This window comes from Hermetia illucens, chromosome 1 (genome assembly GCF_905115235.1).
Source record: "Hermetia illucens chromosome 1, iHerIll2.2.curated.20191125, whole genome shotgun sequence".
Classification (NCBI taxonomy): domain Eukaryota; kingdom Metazoa; phylum Arthropoda; class Insecta; order Diptera; family Stratiomyidae; genus Hermetia; species Hermetia illucens.
The window spans coordinates 87,343,304-87,363,306 of record NC_051849.1 but is presented as its reverse complement, the minus strand read 5'-3'; the positions used below and the strand labels follow the sequence as shown (position 1 = coordinate 87,363,306).

At 40.9% G+C, this 20,003-nt stretch overlaps 1 protein-coding gene across 1 annotated transcript; it reads right to left on the bottom strand.

Annotated features, from left to right (window-relative positions):
- Positions 1-938: 938 nt before the first annotated feature.
- LOC119646228 (peroxisomal leader peptide-processing protease) lies at positions 939-12,803 on the bottom strand. Its single transcript, XM_038046616.1, has 7 exons — positions 12,514-12,803; positions 2,915-3,035; positions 2,150-2,847; positions 1,927-2,090; positions 1,768-1,877; positions 1,241-1,703; positions 939-1,183 (listed from the first exon to the last, which is right to left on the bottom strand). The coding sequence occupies exons 3-7, from the start codon at positions 2,845-2,847 to the stop codon at positions 1,095-1,097; spliced, it is 1,524 nt and encodes a 507-aa protein (XP_037902544.1). The 5' UTR covers positions 2,915-3,035; positions 12,514-12,803; the 3' UTR covers positions 939-1,094.
- Between the last annotated feature and the right edge of the window lie 7,200 nt (positions 12,804-20,003).

The following is a 20,003-nucleotide window of genomic DNA, read 5'->3' as shown; positions in this document are numbered from 1 at the left end:
TAGGTTGACCCTGATCCTGACAAATTTTCGAGGGTAGATAAAAGCAGGATCACTCTCGAGACCTTTCACCATCAACTACAATTTGGCTTTGACAAAAATGATTTCTCACGCCGATGTAAATGCTAGAGGAAATCTGCTTTTCAAGTACACCAAAATGCTTCCCTATGCTGAAGATATTGGCATAATGTGAAAAACAATTCGATATATAAAAACTGCTTTCATCCAGATCGTAGATTAATGAAGGGAAGAGGAAGTACATGCAACATATATGTGCAATATCCAATAGCACTGGCCAAATGCAACAATAAAGGTAGGAAATTGTTGAAAATTCTTCTTATCTAGAGTCGAAAATCGTAATCGACAATAGCTATGGGGATGAAACCTGCATACGGACGATCCCATAGTCCATATAAAAATAACATTTTTGAGCGATAACTGGCTGGTTGTGGATAAAATCCGACTCAATAGGTTATGGTGGGCGGATCCTTTAATTCGTATGGATGAGCATAATCCAGCCCGGAAAGTCTATTTCAAGTTGGACCTCGGCGCAAAATTGGAATATTTGGAGTTCTTTATTAAGGCAGGCCCAAACCGGATACCGGTGTTTGCGCCGTTGATGATTAATGTAGCTTTAATACAAAATGAAACGATTTGCTAAAGGGAGAGTAAATAAATAAACTAATTGAAAAATAAGCAATTATTTCCTAGATGAGGCATCAATTTCATTGTCCCTTTTGATTGACGATCGATTTACCTATTTTGGTATTGTGAGGAAGTTTAAAAAAAATCCAATAATACAAAGAATGAACAGAATAATTTCCACATTTTCACATGATGAAAGCTGTAAATTTTCCCATTTCCCCACTAAGCATGCTGCCGAGCTTTTACTCATCCCCAGATTCTTTTATTGTAATTCGACCCACGCGAAAAGCAACTTATTACAAAATATATTTTTTTTATTTTGATGGTATAAATTTACAATATCACATTTTTACAGTAGTGAGTTTAATTTTAACTTCCTTATTATAACCATTTAGGCAAATGAGTATGCTTTACATATAGAAAAACTGCTCATGAGCAATCAGATATGAATATCAAAGTTTACATTCAACGAGCGGTGCTTTTAATGCCCACACGTCTTGGATTTCTGTGCCGGCAATTAAATTGTTCAGTGAATTTATATCTGTAAGAAATGACAATAGATAAGAAATGATTTAAAACTTGGGCTAAGTTTATGTACCTTTGGTTCTTGCAAAATCCTCGAGTTCGGATTTAATATTAGCTACTGGCACGGACATGTTAATGTTAGGATAAATCAATTGTGTTTCGTGATCTTTCGAATTTGAAACTGAAACACCTATCAGTTTACCATTCGCATCAAGAAGTGGCCCGCCACTTTGACCAGCTTGTATACTGGCATCAGAAATGATCATTCCTGGGGAAAATTTCACTATACGTCCCTCATATAAACTGGGTCGAAACATGTCTTTCCCAAGCTTGGAGATCAAAGGAAATCCAGCACTATATATTGTTTGCCCGATATGCGGCATGGTTTTCGATATATCCAAAAAATAATGGTCCGGAATAGTTATTGGGATTTCGATGACTGCGATATCGTAAGGTCGGTTGTAATGCGGATTCATCCATAGAAGATTTGCTTCAAATGAACCGTCGGTATAATGGCAAAATATTTTGTCGCTTGGCTGAAACGATGAAAGAAAATTGGTTTGAAGTATATGTTTCTGTAAAGAAAAACAGACAACCTACAGTTTTAATGACATGCGAACACGTTAAAATAAACTTTGATTTACGAATCTTCACTAAACTTCCTGTTCCCCATGCTCCATCGTTACTGAGTAGCACTACTGCATTTTCCCCTGTAATTGAAGTTTTAAAAAAATTCCACTTAGACTAAATCCATCTTACAATGAGGATTGGATGGGCTTCTTATGATTGTGCCATTTGTGTACGTTTCACCAATTTTTTGTAAAAATTCCTTAAGGACATGACGAAAATTTGCAGCGAGGGTTAAGTTGGCGTTTTCGTTATTCCAATGAAATGTTGTACAGGTAATCATTCCTATAAGACGCCTGAAAACATTTAAACATATTGTAAAGGTAGAAAATATTAAAAAAATGTCTTTCTGTACAATTTACTGTTTATGACAGCAGCTCCTTCACAACCGTTCACTAAATTATTGGAAATAGTGAACAAACACGAGTTGATTCCAAAAACATTAGACACTTTCCCGATATTCATTGTTTTGTAGAAACTTTCCATTCCAAATGGGGTGGAAATTGTTAGCACATCATCCAACTTGTTGATTGGGCTTATGAATTTTATATAATTCTTCATATGTATTATAAATTTTTTGAAGTTGTCCCCTTTGTTGGCAGAGTAAACAGTTTGCAATATAATAAAGCTCGATATCATCAGTTTATGCAATGCTGCGTTATATGATTCGATGTCGTCTCCTGCTTCATGTTGACGTAAACCATTCAGGATGTTTTCCGCACTCGCCAAAATGTCTCGACAATTGAATAAGTAAAGGATCTTTGCTTTGAACCTCAACAGGTTTTTTTCTTTGCTCTGAACTTTATGCCGATCGTAAGTAATTTCAAAATCAAACTCCTTGAGGTATTCATTGTCGCCACTAATTGCTTCGTGTCTCCTAAGTTTTTCGATAACAGAATTTCCATTATTCAATGATGAATGGTATTCGCGAAAGTGTGGATAGAGTATATACGCCGAAGTAATGATGAATTCGCCGTTGAAAATAATTGCCGATTTCTTATTGGGTGGGGAGTTTGTGCATTCTAGAAGACCGTGTCGAATTTTGAACACCATCTGTGGGAACATTAAATTTAAAACTAGGAAAATGTTGCAATATTGGCAACCATTTATCAATACTTACTTTAATAGGTTTTACTAGGTTTTGGTAAATTATTTCTTCAGATTGACTCTTCTTTCTTCAGTTTAGAATGTTGTCAGTTCACTGCGCCATAGCTGCGCAAAATTGATGTCCCCAAGATATACTAAAAAGATTTAGGCAGAAAAATTTAACAACTGATTATTTACGCACATATGAAGAATGACTTTTTAAATATGATACAGATGTTGTTTGCCAATTGATAACATTCTGTGCACACTCTAGCGCATAATAACTTTTGTAATATGCCAGAATGAACAGTGAAATTAGTCATTATTGAGTTTTATTTGAAATTAGTGTCCATGTTTGTCCAGCATATACATCATCAACGAAGGGAGCCAGGTAATCCTAAATCACGACGAAGGAAACTGTGCATCGACCCTGGTGAAAAAGCTATGCCGCAGGCAACAAATATAAAAAATAGAAAGATGTGGGAAATATGGGAGGGATCAATAAATTAAGCATAACGTAATTAGTAGAGTTAAAAAGTTTCGACATAAATAAGGGTAGCTTAAGATAGATTAACTAACTAGGTACTAGCACTGAGGAAGGAGGCACGTGGTCTCCGAAACGATCGTATGCAGGAAAAAATAAAAATATTTATAAGATAAGGAAAAAAACCTAGTTCTCTTTTTTCGAGTTTTACTTGTTAATTGTAAAGTTATAAACTAAACTGGCGCCCCCGTGCTTTTCGTACTGTAGTTACAAAAAATAATATATGGACACTATATAAAATAAGTTGAAGAAGTAAACTGTGCGTAATTGAATGTTTTCCTGATATACATGGATATCTATTTAATGCAGTCACACTCCAGGCTTTAACTTAAGATAAGCCAAATAAATTTATGTGTTTACAATCGGGAGATAAATATGCGCAAGTCACGAGATGCTTCTATTAAAAAAGAGTAAACAGAATCGTGCAAATGTTGGGATATGAGTTTAAGTGTTTGTATAGTTCAGGGGGTGGCTTGGATAAGCACTTACTATCACCTCTTTTTAGTGCTTGACCGTTGGAGTAGAGACGAGTAAACATAGATTGGAGATACAATTGTTCTAAAAATAGATTTTGACTTCGGCTGATATCTTAAAAAAATTTAATATTTTTTTTTCGCATTTTTATATTACAATATATTGTGAGTAATACCATATATTTATCAGATTAGAATTAATAAGGGTAGGCTATATAGCGATGAATTTTATGTAGATAACACACACAACCGTCTGGTTGTGGATAAAATTTGATTGAAGAATTTGCGGTGAGCCAGGCACATAATTCGAGTAGGTCCAGCCCGGAAAGTATATTAGGCTTTTAGCGATAGAGAGACATCCCGGTTTTGCTCCTAGTTGATCGACCTAGGAGCAAAACCGGGATGTCTGGAATTCCTTACTAAGACAGGCTCAGACCGGATACCCGGTGTTGCGCCATTGATGATGTTGATATTAGAATAGTAATATTCAAAAACGAGGTAATTTTTGAATTGAATGATTGATAATCTGTCACAGCTCATAAATTTTGCCGAGTTTTTTCAGCAACAGGACGACAAGAAGAGTGGAAGCAGTGCATTTTGCATGACCTCGGTGCACTTGGATTTTTAATTTGTTTCTAAATATATATATTCTTAAATTGTTTTCACTCCTTTTCAAGTACTTAACACTATTTAGTCTCAATCAACAGTTTTGTTGAGAAAATATGTAAATACCCAATAATAGGTTAGTCACTGTTCCTCTATGTTAATGGTGAATAGCACTATTTGTTTGAGAAAAACTGGTTCATGGAATGGGTAGTCTATCTTTTACCGTTACAAAGTTATAGCTTTTTTCGTCAATACTGTCAAAAAGTGTGACCTTCCCTTTAAAATCACAATTTCCCCCCTCCCTCAATAATTTAAACCCCGATTTGACCCCATTTTCGGAAATTACATACAATTTCCTTTAAATGGATATTTTTGCAATTGTGAAGAGATGCCTGTTTAAATTTTAAAGAAATTTCAAAATCGATTCTTTATCTAAAATTCAATACGCAATATTGCAATGATACTTTAAACTTACAAACCTGCAAAGTTGATAAGAAATTAACTAAATTGAGATGTAACAAGTCGGGAAACCGGAAGCTGGGCGCTTCAGGTGTGAAAGGTTTTGTTTGCTTCTTCTGTGAGTATATTTAATATAATATTGATTTTTAGTTGCATTAAATTTACATGGTAAGGTCAATTTTGAACTACTGTAACTATAACTGTAACAATAGTATGATTTTGATAAAATTTGGGGATAATATACTTCATATTATATTCTATATTGCTGCAAACTTTTATAACTCTAGGATAAACTTAAGGAGGGTCTTCACTTAATTTGCCCAAAAATATGGTATTATACTATTATTAACTTAATTTGAGCAGATATCGATATGGAGAGCATCTTGAGCCCTGGACACCATATAGAAGCAGCTTCATGATTTTTTTTCAGATTTTTTGGTTGGGTAGTTTCTGAGAATGGGTCCGTTAAAGAAAATCATCACTTTCCACCCCTCCCACTCCCCACCTTTCTAACAAATGTCAAAACTAAGATCGGCTTTGAAAAGTACTAATCGAGACTTTCATTTGATACCGAACATGACTATATTCGAGAAAAAAAAATTGGTACACCCCCCTTTTGCACGTATAGGGACCCCCCGTTAATCTCAACGTATAAGGATATCACTCACTGTATGTCTGAGCGTTCACAGTTTCCAACTTCTCACCAAATTTCGTGTCGATCGGTACAGCCGTTTCTGAGAAAAGTACCTGGGACAGACAGACAGACATTGAACCGATTTTAATAAGGTTTTGTTTTGCAAAAAAAACCTTTAAAATGATGAGCTTATTTATGGGAAATGTCGAAATAGTATGCATTAAATGGGAGAAAACGTGGTCCTTATATGGAACAAATTCACTTAAATATGGATGAAAAACACTATAACTCTGTAACGATAAAATATAGAGTTCCCTTTCCATGGACCAATTTTCTTCAAACAAATAGAACCATTAAATTTGTACCACCATAAATGGGACAACTAGAACCATCCACCATTAAATTTGTACCATCATAAATGGGACAAATATTTTATATCATTTTGAAGGGCGATCGCGGACCCACCTCACTTACATGTCATCGTTGTTGGCTATTGGCAAAGTGCTTCAACTTAGCCCAAGGTTTTGTGAGATTGCTACATATTTCCCTCTTTGCTTTGCGCAATATAGTCGACCTACCCGTCGGTCATCCTGGGATAGCAGGTTCCATTGCATGGTATAAATGACAATGGAGTTGTTGTCTCTCTCGATGTGTCATTTATTCGCTGCCACTTCTGAACAGCAGATCGATGATACAAAGTAAATTTGAGTTAACGAAAGCTTGGGGCTCTCGAAATACAGCGGCGATCACCTTTCATGTGGTATTCCCATATAGTAGTTTTGACATATTTGTATAAGAACTGATTTGCAGATCCAAACGGGACTGCTTTGGATATGACGCAATAAATGCAGTTCATGGATATTAACTGTAATCAACGTGATTTGAGATATACTATAGTATCAGTGCGCATCTTTGAAGTTTTGAATTAATTTCATTATTTTATTTTGATGTTAGAAGAATGTTTTCCTCTGCATCTTTAAATTGTTTTTCACCATAAGTAATATCGGGATCCACTGGATTAAAGTTTGGATTTCTGGTTGGCCAGATTGAAGTACCACTGACATTTTTCTCCAATCCGCTAACCTAAGATATACTCAGAAATTTTAGAATTATCTATCTGCAAATTGTGTTTTTGGTGCCCATGTTTTCCTCTAATTTTGACTTCATGAAATATGATGCATATCCACATTTTGTGGGTACTAACTATTCCAATTAGACAGGAAACTATAATTTTCCCACAGGTCTGCTGATTGGGTTATGTTACATATTTGTCCTATATTTAATGACAACAGGAGTGGAAAGTGATCATTTATTTAACGGGGCCATTTTCACCCCAACCGAAAAATGGTAGGTTCCGAAATACCTTCCATACCGATATCCCTTCAAATAAAGTTAATAACAGTATATTACTATAATTTTCAATAATTGGCTGCAGAACCCCCCTCGAGTTCATCCCAGCACCACGTAGCAATGTAGGCTATAATATATAGCTTGATCCTACCAAGTTTGTTAGAAATCGCACACTAACAAAGTTATAATAGGCCCAATTGGCACTTGTTTGGAAATTCAAGATTTTGAATGCTAATATCACCCGAAAGTGAATATTCTCACATAATATATGCGTATATTACGTGTTGCGTACTAATGGGACAAATTCACACTCAAATGTCTTTATAAAAGCAATACACAAAACTTTTCATACCTTAAGCATCCAGCTTCCGGTTTCCTGACTTGTTTAGTTCAAATATAAGATAATTTAGTACTCGAATCACGCCCGCCAATCTTAAAAATGAAAAGTCTACAAACGTGCCCAAAGTTCTCGGTATCGGCAAAAGTTTTGCATTGTTAATCAATTTTCAGATACAACAATTGTAGTCTTGTAGCTATATAAGTGGAGATTTCAATTATTTTTCTACGCGAGTGCAGATGTTTTGGAGTTATGCCAAGTTGAAAGCACCTTGTTGAAAGTTCATAATTGGATGGATGGATGGTCTACATATATTGGACGGATGTGTTTCTCAATTTCTTCATCGATTAAATGAGCAGGATGCATTAGAGGATTCGGTCTGATGCCATTTGCACCAACTATCGGCTGCTGCAGGCCAATTTTTGTGTCAAGCAGATTTATTTGTGGAGCAGTTATGATTTAATGGTGCCATTTTTTCATCTCTTGGATAGAATTTATCTTCCTCCTAATTATAATAATCGTTGGCGTAACAATCCATATTGGATTAGGGTTTTGAAGATTAGAGCATTTCATTCAAGACCGTAACGGTACACTACAGTATACTGTAGGAGCCAATGTGCTCAGCATTGCCCTCGCCCAAGATTATTACCCTGATTTGACTACTCAGAGCTGAGTCGTGTGGTATCCGACACCCAGTCACGATTCAAATCCCTCTGCCAACAGTGAGATTTGAACCGCGACCTTCCGCAGCGACAGCCCATAGGTCTAACCACTTAATTGTTAAGCCATAACAGGACCTTGATTCTAGAAACTCCAAGTCTTATGAATAGGTATCATTTCAATAGACAGTTTAATGGTGCGATACGACTCTAGAACGAGCTATACCTACTGTGTTTAACGTCCATTCCCTTTGTAAGTAAAGAATTCCGACTAGATGCTTAAAAACAGACGAGCTGTAGCTAACGCATTCGGTCGCGCCGGAACTATCTAGTACTGGTATTGAGTATTCGATTATGTAACTTTGTGTGTATATTCTCAAATATATTAAGAATCTATTGACGCAGTAAAGCGCCATGTCGGAGGAGGAGGGTGACACTCCGACAGTGGAGAAGAGCTCCAAACAATAAAGGAGCCAATGGCCAGCACTAAGATAGCCCAGATAAATCTCCACCATGCGAGAGCTGCATCTGCAGTGATTGCAAGGGTAAGTTCCAAGAAGAACATTGGAATAGTGCTGGCTCAGGAGCCCTGGGTGTACCGGGGGCAGATTCGCGGTCTGCAAGGAGGAAGCATGCAGGTAACTTGGGACTCCTCTTGTGAAAAACCAAGAGCTTGCATAATTCTTAAACGTAATTTAAAATACATATGTCTTTCAGAGTTTTTAACCGGGGACCTTGTGGCTATCCAAGTCTCATTGGAAGCCGGGAGGAGCACTCGAGAGGCAGTTGTGGCATCGGGATACTTCCCAAGAGATGAAATCCGGGCTCCACCGGAACAAGTCGCAAAACTGACGAAGTATTGCGAGGAGAGGGTGGTAACTTCTCGGCTGAGACACCAACGCCCACCACGAAGTCTGGGGAAGCAGCGACACCAATCGTAGAGGTGAGTACCTTCTTGAATTTATTCTTAGCAATAAGTTAGAAATATACAACGTAGGGAACACTCCTACATTTGTGACCAGCACCAGACAGGAGGTACTAGATATAACTCTAGGAAATACCCTAATGAACGGAATGGTCAGGAATTGGAGGGTGTCGGATGAACCCTCAATGTCTGATCACAGGATAATCAGATTCGACATTGAGGGTAACTCCGAAATAGAAAGAATAATAAGGAATCCCAGGAGAATGGATTGGGAATCCTACGCAACACACTTGAGCAACAACATTGCCCACCTTCAAGGGGGCGGTGACATCAGGAGCGAACTGGAATTAAAAACGATGGTGGAAAACCTCAACACAATCGTCATTGACGCATATGAGGCCAGCTGTCCGGCTAAGACAGTCAAGTCATCAAGGGATGTGCCATGGTGGAACAAGAACCTAGCCAGAATGAGAACAGAGGCACGAAAACTCTTTAACCGGGCAAAACAAACCGGGGACTGGGAGAGGTACACAAATGCACTGAATATCCTCTGTCTGCTTGAAAAAGGAAGATGGGACATTTACCGAGAATGAGGAGGACAGGGTACACCTGCTTCTCAGAACTCATTTCCCGGGGTCCAACCCCATGGTGACAGGCGACAAAAGTCTGTCTGACACCCCAACAACGAATAAAAGGGGACGGAAGGAAGCTGGAAACTAGCAAAAGAGGTATGCTCAGAAGCTAGGCTAAGATGGGCAGTGAGAACTTTTAAACCACTGAAATCTCCCGGAGTAGATGGCATTTTCCCAGCACTTATCCAGAAAGGCCTAGGAATTATCTTACAGTCTCTTCTGCGGGTGGTAAGGGGGAGCATAGCACTGGGATACATACCAAGGGCATGCAGACGGGCAAAAGTGGTTTTTATTCTGAAAGCGGGTAAAAAGGATCCTTTTCACCCTAAATCTTTCAGACCAATTTGCCTAACATCGTTCGTACTCAAACGGTGGAGAAGGTCATAGACAACTATATTAGAATTAACGTTCTAAGGGTAATCCCCTACATCACTGTCAGCACGCTTACCGGGCAGGACGGTCAACTGAAACTGCTCTGTATCAGCTGACTACGGGATGCCATAGAAACAAAAGAAATTGCACTGTACGCGTTTTTGGATATCGAAGGAGCATTCGACAACACATCGCACACAGAGATATAAGATGCCCTGAGCCGCAAAGAAGTGGGATACACCCTGGCACTCTGGATGGGCAAAATGCTAGAAAGCAGGCAAATAGAGGTACCGACAGGTACAAATTCTATTATCATGAATACCACTCAAGGCTGTCCACAGGGTGGGGTACTATCGCCGCTGATGTGGAGTATGGTAGTGGATGAACTCCTGGGCGTGTTAACAAATACTGGAACACAAGTCCACAGGATGGGGTACTATCGTGGACGACATTGTTTTAATCTGTAGGGGCAAATATGAAGATACCCTATGTGATAGAATCCAAACTGGACGTAAGTGTTACTAGTGCCTGGTGCAGGAAGGTGGGACTGCGGATCAACCCAGCCAAAACCACCATAGTACCATTCACTAGGAGGCGTAAGCTTGATCACCTGGAAGCCATAACATTACATGATATGGAGGTGAAACGAGAAACAGAGGTAAAAAATTTGGGAATTACGCTAGACCAAAAATTACTCTGGAAGACACATGTCGGAAAGCCACGAGGACTCTGATTACTTGCAGATCCATAGTAGCAAAAAAATGGGGTTGCAGCCCGAAGATACTACTTTGGATACATACTGCAATAGTAAGGCCAATGATTACCTATGGAGCGGTAATCTGGGCAGAGAGAACCGAACTCAGCACACAAGCCAGGGAATTATATAAGCTCCAAAGGCTGGCTTGCGTGTGTATCACTGGGGCAATGAGGACATGTCCAACAGCATCCCTGGAGGTCCTTCTGGGATTAACCCCTCTCCATCTGCACATACAGATGCAGGCAAGGAGATCAATATTCAGGATGGCCGGTGATATGAGCGGGGCGGGCCTAAATTGAAGGAAGATTGATATTCTTTCTAGGCGGTATCCCGAATTACTGATACCAAGGGATAACATGACAACCAGGTTTCACTTCGATAAGAAGTTTGAAACACGTTGGAGTAACAAGGCAAATTGGGAGAGCGTGGCTGCGACATACGGCTTAAACCAGCAACTGATTACTTGGTACACTGACGGATCCCTCACAGCAGAGGGAGCGGGTGCCGGTGTCATTGGTCAAAGGAAAATGTACTTTGAGCCAATGAGCAGGTACACTAGCATATTCCAGGCGAAAATATGCGCCATAGAAAAATGGGGCAGAACATAGCTATTCTCACCGATAGCCAAGCAGCGATCAAGGCACTTAGGTCCAACCGGGTGAACTCTAAACTGGTATGGGAATGCCTTGAGAGACTGAATACACTCGGCTCGTCCAACAAGGTCTGGATACTTTGGGTTCCACACCATGCTGGGTTGGAAGGCAACGAGGCAGCGGACGAACTAGCCAAGAAGGGAGCAGGGACGCCTTTACACGGGCCAGAACCCTTCTGTGGAATCGGAAACGGTTTCATGGCTATGAATCTAAGAAATGAAGAGGAACGGTTGAGGGAACTATATTGGGCGGGCCTACCAGGGATGGAGCAGTCCAGGGTGCTTATTGGGGGATACGAACCCATGCGCACAAAGGATTGCTTAAACCTCACCAAAAAGAATCTCCGAATCATAGTGGCAATTCTCACTGGTCGTTGTTGGCTGAACTATCATCTAGGGGAGCTAGGGATATCTACGGACACTGCACGCAGGTTTTGTGAGGAGGAGGACGAAACCTCTATGCACGTCCTGGGACAGTGTCCGGCACTTGTGCAAAGTAGGTCGAGGCATCTGGGAGAACATTTAATACCAGATGCAATTTGTTTTTTTTTCTACCTAGAAAAGCAAGCTGCCCACTTAAGAAACTTTCGGGTTGTAACCAGCAGGTGACTTCCCTAACTCATCTAAACCCAGACGAACTGAATTAAACTGCCTTATTGCGTCATTGGCGGAAGCAGTGTGTTTTTACTAATTGCAATTAGTGTGCTATAGAGATTATGCCTATCAGCGGTCACAAAACTGGAAACCTCGCCCATAATCAAAGCCTGGAAGTCCCAATAAATGGGACCCGAGGCAGATGTACATTTCGCGCTTTTCTTGATTTTGGTCGGACTCCAACGAAATCTAAGTGTTCATATATATATCATTCGCTACTCTTTCTTAGGACCGTAAATAAACGCTCAGTTCAAAATATTGCTTTCATTTGCCTTTCTTTGTTTGAAGAGGTCTTTTCATCATTTAGAGAAATGATGCTCTTGCTTGATCACTGTGATTAGGCCACTGGATTTAAGGCAGTTCAATGGTTTTTGAGTTTTTTGCTCACTTCTTAATACCCTTGAAAACTTTTATTGCGTGGAAATGTACCTTTGACCGCTGAATTTCGCATCCTTTCACCAAGTCTTATACAGTGATACAAACCCATTAGAAAAAGAAGGGAGGACTAATGAAAAGATTCACACTTATTTCGCTCAAGATCAGTTTAGCTTCCAACCAGATTTCCTCACTCAAACTTACCATTGAACCTTTACCGCCAAGCATCAAAATCTGGACTAACCAATCTCGAAGAACACAATTCCTACAACGACTCAGTAAACAAATAAACCGGCAACAACCCTCGAAATTGACACTATCTTCGATGACGGCTCTGTCAACCTCAACTGCGCACAACAGAACGTTATTTTGATCGGGTCCAAAGTTTGGGAAGTATCGCTAATTGCCTTCCCATGATAACATTGAACTTCCCCCTAAACAATGATTTTAGCAACAAAATAACTTCTTCGCTAAATGAGATTAGGCTGACAGAAGATATAATAAAATTGCAGGCATTGCCATATGCCTTGACACGGAGCATTCTCTCCTATTCGCTACTAGATGCCAGCGAGTTCGTCGGAGAAGCTCCCATGTCAGCTTTTGTTTTCAAAAATTAAAACGTTACACACCGAATTTCACAGAAAATTCTGAATCTGAGTCCGGATAACGTCAAATTTTTCACATTTATGAATTCTACCTCTTAGCCATTATATATTTTTTCTTTGAAAATGGAGGTGTTTGTAATAGCGATGATTTATGATAAATTAAAAATTGTTAGTGTTTCTTGGAAAAATTTGAAAATAATGGAATTTGGACGCCTACTTTTGACTCACAACTGAACTATGCACGCGCTTCATTTAAAGAAAGGCACAACTAAATTGCTAAATTAAATTAAGAACTTCTTTTTCTTCCGCCTTTGTCCCGTTCATAAGCGGGGTCGGCTTAATTAAATTAAGAACGATAAAGACTAAAGCGTTTGTTTGAGCAATAACCGTACTTCCGGCAATTGGGATTAAAAAAGAAAATGACATTTGCTGACTACTATTCAACTCTCACTGTGGCGGCAGGTACTAACGCAGTTGGACTATTATCGATACAGTAGAAGTTCCAGAACAAATGAATTGTAAAACTGGTTCTTGAATAATAGTGCACAATTGATTTTTAACTATGTATTCGTTCAAATGTCGTGGGCTCATTCCTCACATAAGAAAACACAACTGTTTTATACCTGAGGCGGTCAGCTTCCGACTTCTCGACTCGTTTCAGTCTTCTTCGAACAATTTTATTGCCATTGCCTCCAGTTGTATGATCTGAGCGAACCCAAATTGCAATGAGTTAAATACACTCGAAAGTTGGCTGGTTGTCACTCTTTATCCTTCTACGTTGACCGCATTAATCCCCCTCACATTATTTTGGAGCAGTAATTATATAAATTAAGAAAAGAAGTATGTATTGTTCCTTAAACTGTAAATATTTTTATGTTGCTTACGCATGCAATTGTTTCGGAGACCCCGTGCCTCATTCCTCAGTGCTAGTACCTAATTAATTAATCTGTCTTAAACTACCCTTTAATTTTTCATCATTATCAGCGGCGCAGCTCCAGTCATCCCGATTTTGCGCCGAGGTCCACCAATTCGATATCCATAAAAGCTGTCTGGCGTCGTGACCTACGCCATCGCTCCATCTTAGGCACGGTCTGTCTCGTCTTCTTTTTCTACCATAGATATTGCCCTTATAGACTTTCCGGGCTGGATCATCCTCATCCATACGGATTAAGTGACCCGCCCACCGTAACCTATTGAGTGGGATTTTATCCACAACCAGACGATCATGATATCGATTTCGATTCGATTTTGTCGTTATGTAGGCTACGGAATCGTCCATCCTCCTGTAGGGGCCAAAAATACTTCGGAGGATTCTTCTCTCCAACGCGGCCAAGAGTTCGCAATTCTTCTTGCTAAGAACCCAAGATTGCTAAGAATAAGGAGGCCGGTACTGTCGACGAGTGGGATGAAAAAGACTTCGCTAAATACCAGGCGATTGTTGAGGAATACAATAGCAAACGCCTGGCAGACGAGCAGAAGGCGAAGCCCATCGCTCTGAAACGCAATTGAGCTCAAGACGCGGTCGAGCAAGATCAGAAGCGGAGCAGAGTGGACAAGAACTCAGAGGCTAAGGAACATCCGAAGAAAATTGCGCAGCAACAGTCAGCCGACGGGCCACGAACTGCGTAGGCGTAAAGCTCAAGGCCATTTCTTAGACAAGATTCCCAGGAGACCGGCCGCTCGCATCTGGTTGTCGAAGATCTGCATGGATAAGGACAAGCTCTTCCAATACCTGCAGGAGCAGGAACCTTAGACAAACAGCCAACCTTTACTTTACTTTGGAGGCACTCAAAACGGCCGACTATAAAGTGCGGTTCGGAGTCAGAAATGTAAAGGTAAAAGTGTTCCGCTCTGCAAATCCAGATGACGACTTAGATTCAATCGACGCCGTCAACGAGCAATTGGAGGAGATAACGATCGACGGTCCGACGGGGACTGACGAACCCCCACCCAAGCAGATCATGCTGAGGGTAACGCAGATAAATCTGCAGCACTCGAAGTGCGCCTCGGCTAATCTGCTTGTTTTCCTCCACAGTACAGGAGACGGATAGACCTAGAGCATGTATTCTCGCGAGGAAGCAACACCAAAAGGAAGCTGACCGAAAAAAATCTTCATCATCTGCTATATTTGGCAGCCGTACAAGGACTGCCTGAAGAAGTACAAGTCGGCCATCAGGGCCGCCAAGAAGCGGTCTTGGTTGGACAATTGTCAGAACATCGAAAGTACCAGTGAATCCGCGAGGCTTAGTAACATTCTGTCCAAGGAACATAAGAGCCCATCCTTTTTTAAAAAGTCGGAAGGTTCCTGGACGGAATCTTCCAGCGAAACCTTTGAGCTGCGCACTTCCCCGCCAGCGAGGAGGACTGTGAGTCAGAACCTTGCTTGTAGGGTTTGCGGCCACCCCAGCTGTGCGAGACTATCAAATTGGTAATTACCGAGGATAAGATCGGCTGGGCTATAAACAGCTTCTCCGCATATAACTCTCCAGGCCCAGATGGCATAATGCCAGTCATGCTACAGAAGCAGCAGGAAAGGGTTGTGCCGTGGATTGTAGAGATTTACCGGAGCTGCATCTCTTTAGGATACGTACCACAGACGCGCATGAGTGGTTTTCATACTGAAAGCGGTCATGAGTCAATCAGCCTGACCCCTTTCGTGCTGAAGACCCTAGAGCGCGTCCTGGGCATTCACTTAAAGACGATTATGGAGAGAACGCCTTTCTCTAAGTCCCAGTACGCCTACCTCAAAGGAAAATTCACAGAAACCGAGGTAACTGGCACGGGTGAGCGGCCGCTACAGTACAAGCAGTATACCGTAGTTGCCTTCTTGGATATAGGGGGAGCTTTCAACAACTTTAATACCAACGCCATCAAGGAAGCCTTGACCGGTATGGGATTGGAGGGGTATCTCAAGCATTGGATTATATCCATGCTAAATACCAGGATAATTCAGTCGGATCTGGGAGGCAACCACTTGACCAGAGCTGTGAACAGATTCAAGCCAAGGGGTGGTGGCGCCATCTTACCGGTGCTCTGGTTACTAGTAATGGATGAAATTTTACGTAGATTGGACAGCAGCGGTCTACCAGGTTTCGCCAGTGTATTCCAGGTGGAAGTACTGGCGATATTGGAAGTCAGTTGGTGGCTGGAGCGAGATTCGAGTCCCAAGTGTTATATAGATATTCTGACCGACAGCCAAGCAGCCATCAAGGCCTTGTACTCAGCGACGAAATCTTGCATGCTGGTGGGACAGTGTAGAGACGCGCTAAACCGTCTGGGCGGCACGCTCAAGTTCACACATAGAGAGGAATAAGCGGGCTGACGGATTGGCCAGGCGAGGCTCTGCTCTTGGCAGCCCTTCGGTGAATACAGTCGGTGTTTCGCTGGCGGCTGTCGGGGGCCGAGTCTACTCGCACTACCTAGCAGCCGCCGGCCTAAGATAGCGAAAGCTCGTCACTGTACCAAGTCAAGGAGAATTTGGCCCGCTTATAACATAGCCCGATCACGAGAGCTCCTGTGCCAGACGCATACAAATGCATTCAAGATTACGGCGGTCTGCACAGGGCACTGGCACATAGGGGACCATGCCGCTAGGCTCGGCTTACCCTACAACTCGCATTGTCCAAGCTGTGGAGAAAGAAGGGAAACCCACATGCACTTTCTCTGCGATTTCCCAGCTCTAGCTAGAGTCAGGCTATGGACACTGGGTAAACCATTCTTTGGGGGCCTCAGAGAGATTTCTAGTTGCAGGGTAGGAGAGCTGCTTTCCTTCGGGCTGGCTCTGAAGATCCAAGCCGGCTAGACTCTGCCTCCCAGCTCCCATAGCAGCAGGCACGGTCTTAGGAGTTTGTGCCATCAAAACGGCGCACGACAGCGCTAATTGGGCTCCTAGGAGCGGTCACTGATACCTACCACCTACCCTATCGCACTATATGTATCTAATAGTTTTTCGTGTTGTGCTATTAATCATAATTTTATCTTTAAGAATCTGCAATTTTACCACATGGATGCAATCTTCTCTAAGAATTTAAGTAAACGCATGATACGTGGGGGTCAATACTAGATTTAGTCGTGAATAATAAGTACAAAAATGTGCTTTTCACATACTATATGATTACAGTAACCAATATTCATATTTTATCACGGCAAGAGGCCTCCATAAAACTAATATTCCCCCCACATATCAGTTAAATAAATATTGATCACGTAATTCAGAGGTAGAGAATTTCTATAAAAGATGGATGTAATTATGAAATGAAATTTGATTGTTAATGTACATTTGAGTGTCCCTTGATTGCTCTATTTGCATTTTAGTAGTTAGTGTAGACATAAAACTCTCCAGAACCTAAAACATTTGAACACCCTCACTTTTGGTGCACAGCAACTATAAATTCGGAAAAATAACATAAAGTGGAGAAATATTTTTTCGATTTCAGCGAGGCAATTAGCGCCCAACTGTGCTAATAAGATCTTTACTTCATACCACGTGTGGGCACACTTATCTTTAAAACTTCAGTTAATTTAAGCTGCCTATGTATTATAACAAGGGAGGAAGAAAGGAGGAGTGAGGAGCAGTAAAAAAACAATTGTTGGTCATTTTAGTGATAGGTCGACGCAAAAGTTTCTATTTGTGAGGCGCAGAAGTAATAACTTTGCTGGTGGAATTGTAATAAAAAATTCAGAATTGCGGCTTTTTAGTCACTACTAGAAATTTCTGGATATTTTTAAACACATTGACCTCTATCTACTGAAGTGATACGCCTGCCGGCGGCTTATCCCCACGGCAGTTCGGGTTTAGAGCAGGGAGATCCACGGTTGATGCTGTCAGGTACGCCATGGATGCCGTTCAGCGAGCGGAGGCACATAGTCGCCGAGCTTTTCATTCAGTAAGATGGAAAGACATTTTAGGGACACTAGACAATACTTTCCACGTGCCAAGCTATCTCTTACGGATATTGAGGGACTATCTGGAGAACTATTTCTTGCTCTATGAAAAACTAGAGGGTAAGAGGAAGATGGAGTTCACGTCGGGCGTAGTGCAGGAATCCACCCTAGGGTCGCCTACTTGCCAGAAGACTGACTAAAACAGAAAATTTCGACCGGTGAATCGATGATAGAGTCAAAGCTAGCAGTAAAGTACCTTGCACTGATTCTTGACTCAAAGACGAGTCGTTTTTGAGTAAATGAAAACAAAAACGAAAACAGCTGCAGCTGGAGTTTCGGCCTTAAGTAGGTTAATGGCAAATGTTGGGGACCTTACGTCTAGCAGGCGCCGTTTCCTGATGAGTTGAATGCAGTCTGCCCTACTTTACAACGCAGAGTTATGGGCTGACACTTTTGGCAAGGAGGTATATCGTAAGCGTCTCGTGCTAGTACAGCGAAGGGGAGCTTTGCAGGTGGCGTCTGCGTACCGCACTGTCTGTGAACCGTTGCCCTTGTTGCTAAGGAGCGTAAAGCCATGTACACGCGCAAGGGAGAAGAGCCAAGTTAGATGGTTGCTCGTGAAGAACCGCAACGCACCCTCGATGAGTGGCAACTCTCTTGGCAGAATGAAACTAGAGGCAAATGGACTGCGCGGCTCATTGGTAACTTAGGTGCGTGGCTGAGTCGGAAGCATGGTGAGATTGACTATTTCCTTACCCAGTTCTTAAATGGGCAGGATTGTGAAGGCAATACTCTGTGCATAAATGTATTAGCCTACCCTAAAAAAATTGACCTCTATTTTCTTACAGGGTAACACCACTTCTATTAACACAAATTTTCTTTTTCAATAGTGTGCAAACGGAGAGAGAAGAATGTTAACTATTGCGATCCAAAATCGTATTAAAATAATTAAAATCCGTTATAGCAGTGGTCGGACCGTGAAAATTACGATATTGTTAGTAGTAAAGATTGCCTGCTGATTACTGCGATTGCGAATTTAGTGGGCAAATTTGAGTCCACCGCTTCGATAGCAAATTTAACCACGAAATGTGCTCGCCCAAATTGTTTCACTGGAAATATTGTTACATAAAGATAAAGGTGGCAGAGCTTTCGGTTTCAGGACATTCTGTAAAATTAGGTTATATCTATTTAAAGCCCAAAAAACGGAATTTCTTCAAAAGTTTTCTGTGAGTGCATTTTTAACTTATAATGAACGACCAATATGCCGATCAGTCCGGATAGCTGAGTGGTTAGAGCACAAGGCTGTCGTACGGAAGGCTGCGATTCAAATGTCACTGGTGGCAGTGGAATTTGTATCGTCGGACACCCGTCGATTAGGTTAATAATCTCGGCGAGCGCAATGCCTGACCACATTGCCTCCTACAGTGTTACTGTAGTGTACCGTTTCGGTCTTGAATGAAGTGCTCTAACACACTTCAAGGCCCTGATCCATATGGATTGTTGCGATCGAGTTTTCAGGACTAAATTAATTTAATTAAATTAATGTGAAAGGACGCCAGACAACTTTTATTGATATCGAATTGGTGGACCTCGGCGCAAAACCGGGATGTCTGGATTTCCTTATTAAGGCAGTCCTAGACCGGATACCGGTTGTTGCGCCGTTGATGATGATGATGTATCAATAGGTAGAATACGCTGCAAACTTTCCAAAGCGAAATTCATATTCCTTTGGATTTCATGAGGGTAGAACCAAACGATTAACGGATATAGCCTCAGACTCGAGCACCCACAGTATTACTACGAATTGAAATTGCATTTTTTGTAACTGTATTTTTTTCTTAATTAATCTTCTTAATCTTCATATCCAAAAGGCAACTTTTCAAACAATTTTTTTTTTCAAACGCGTTTTCGTCAAAATGATTTTCTCACATTTGCGGAAATTCCAACTCAAAAAGTAAAAAGCCGACTATTATGAAATGTGGAGCTACGATCCTTTATAAAATTACGAAGAATATGAACTAACATCCGGTAGTATGATAGCATATTTTTAAGGGTGCTTTTTTTGCATAATTTATGAAAACAAAATTGTGAAAATTGAAATGTTTTCATTTTAACAGCTCATATTCTTAGAAAACAAGTTAGTAATGTAAAATTAAAACCTTTTTAATTTCAAATAAAAATGAAAATCAAATAATGCCCAAATTT

Excerpts from the sequence above, each read along its gene's own strand:
- LOC119646228 (XM_038046616.1), bottom strand. The coding sequence starts at position 2,847 with ATGGTGTTCAAAATTCGACACGGTCTTCTAGAATGCACAAACTCCCCA. Across the intron at positions 2,091-2,149 it reads GCTGTCATAAACAGTAAATT|GCGTCTTATAGGAATGATTA; the intron begins GTACAGAAAGAC and ends AAATGTTTTCAG. Across the intron at positions 1,184-1,240 it reads GGATTTTGCAAGAACCAAAG|ATATAAATTCACTGAACAAT; the intron begins GTACATAAACTT and ends CATTTCTTACAG.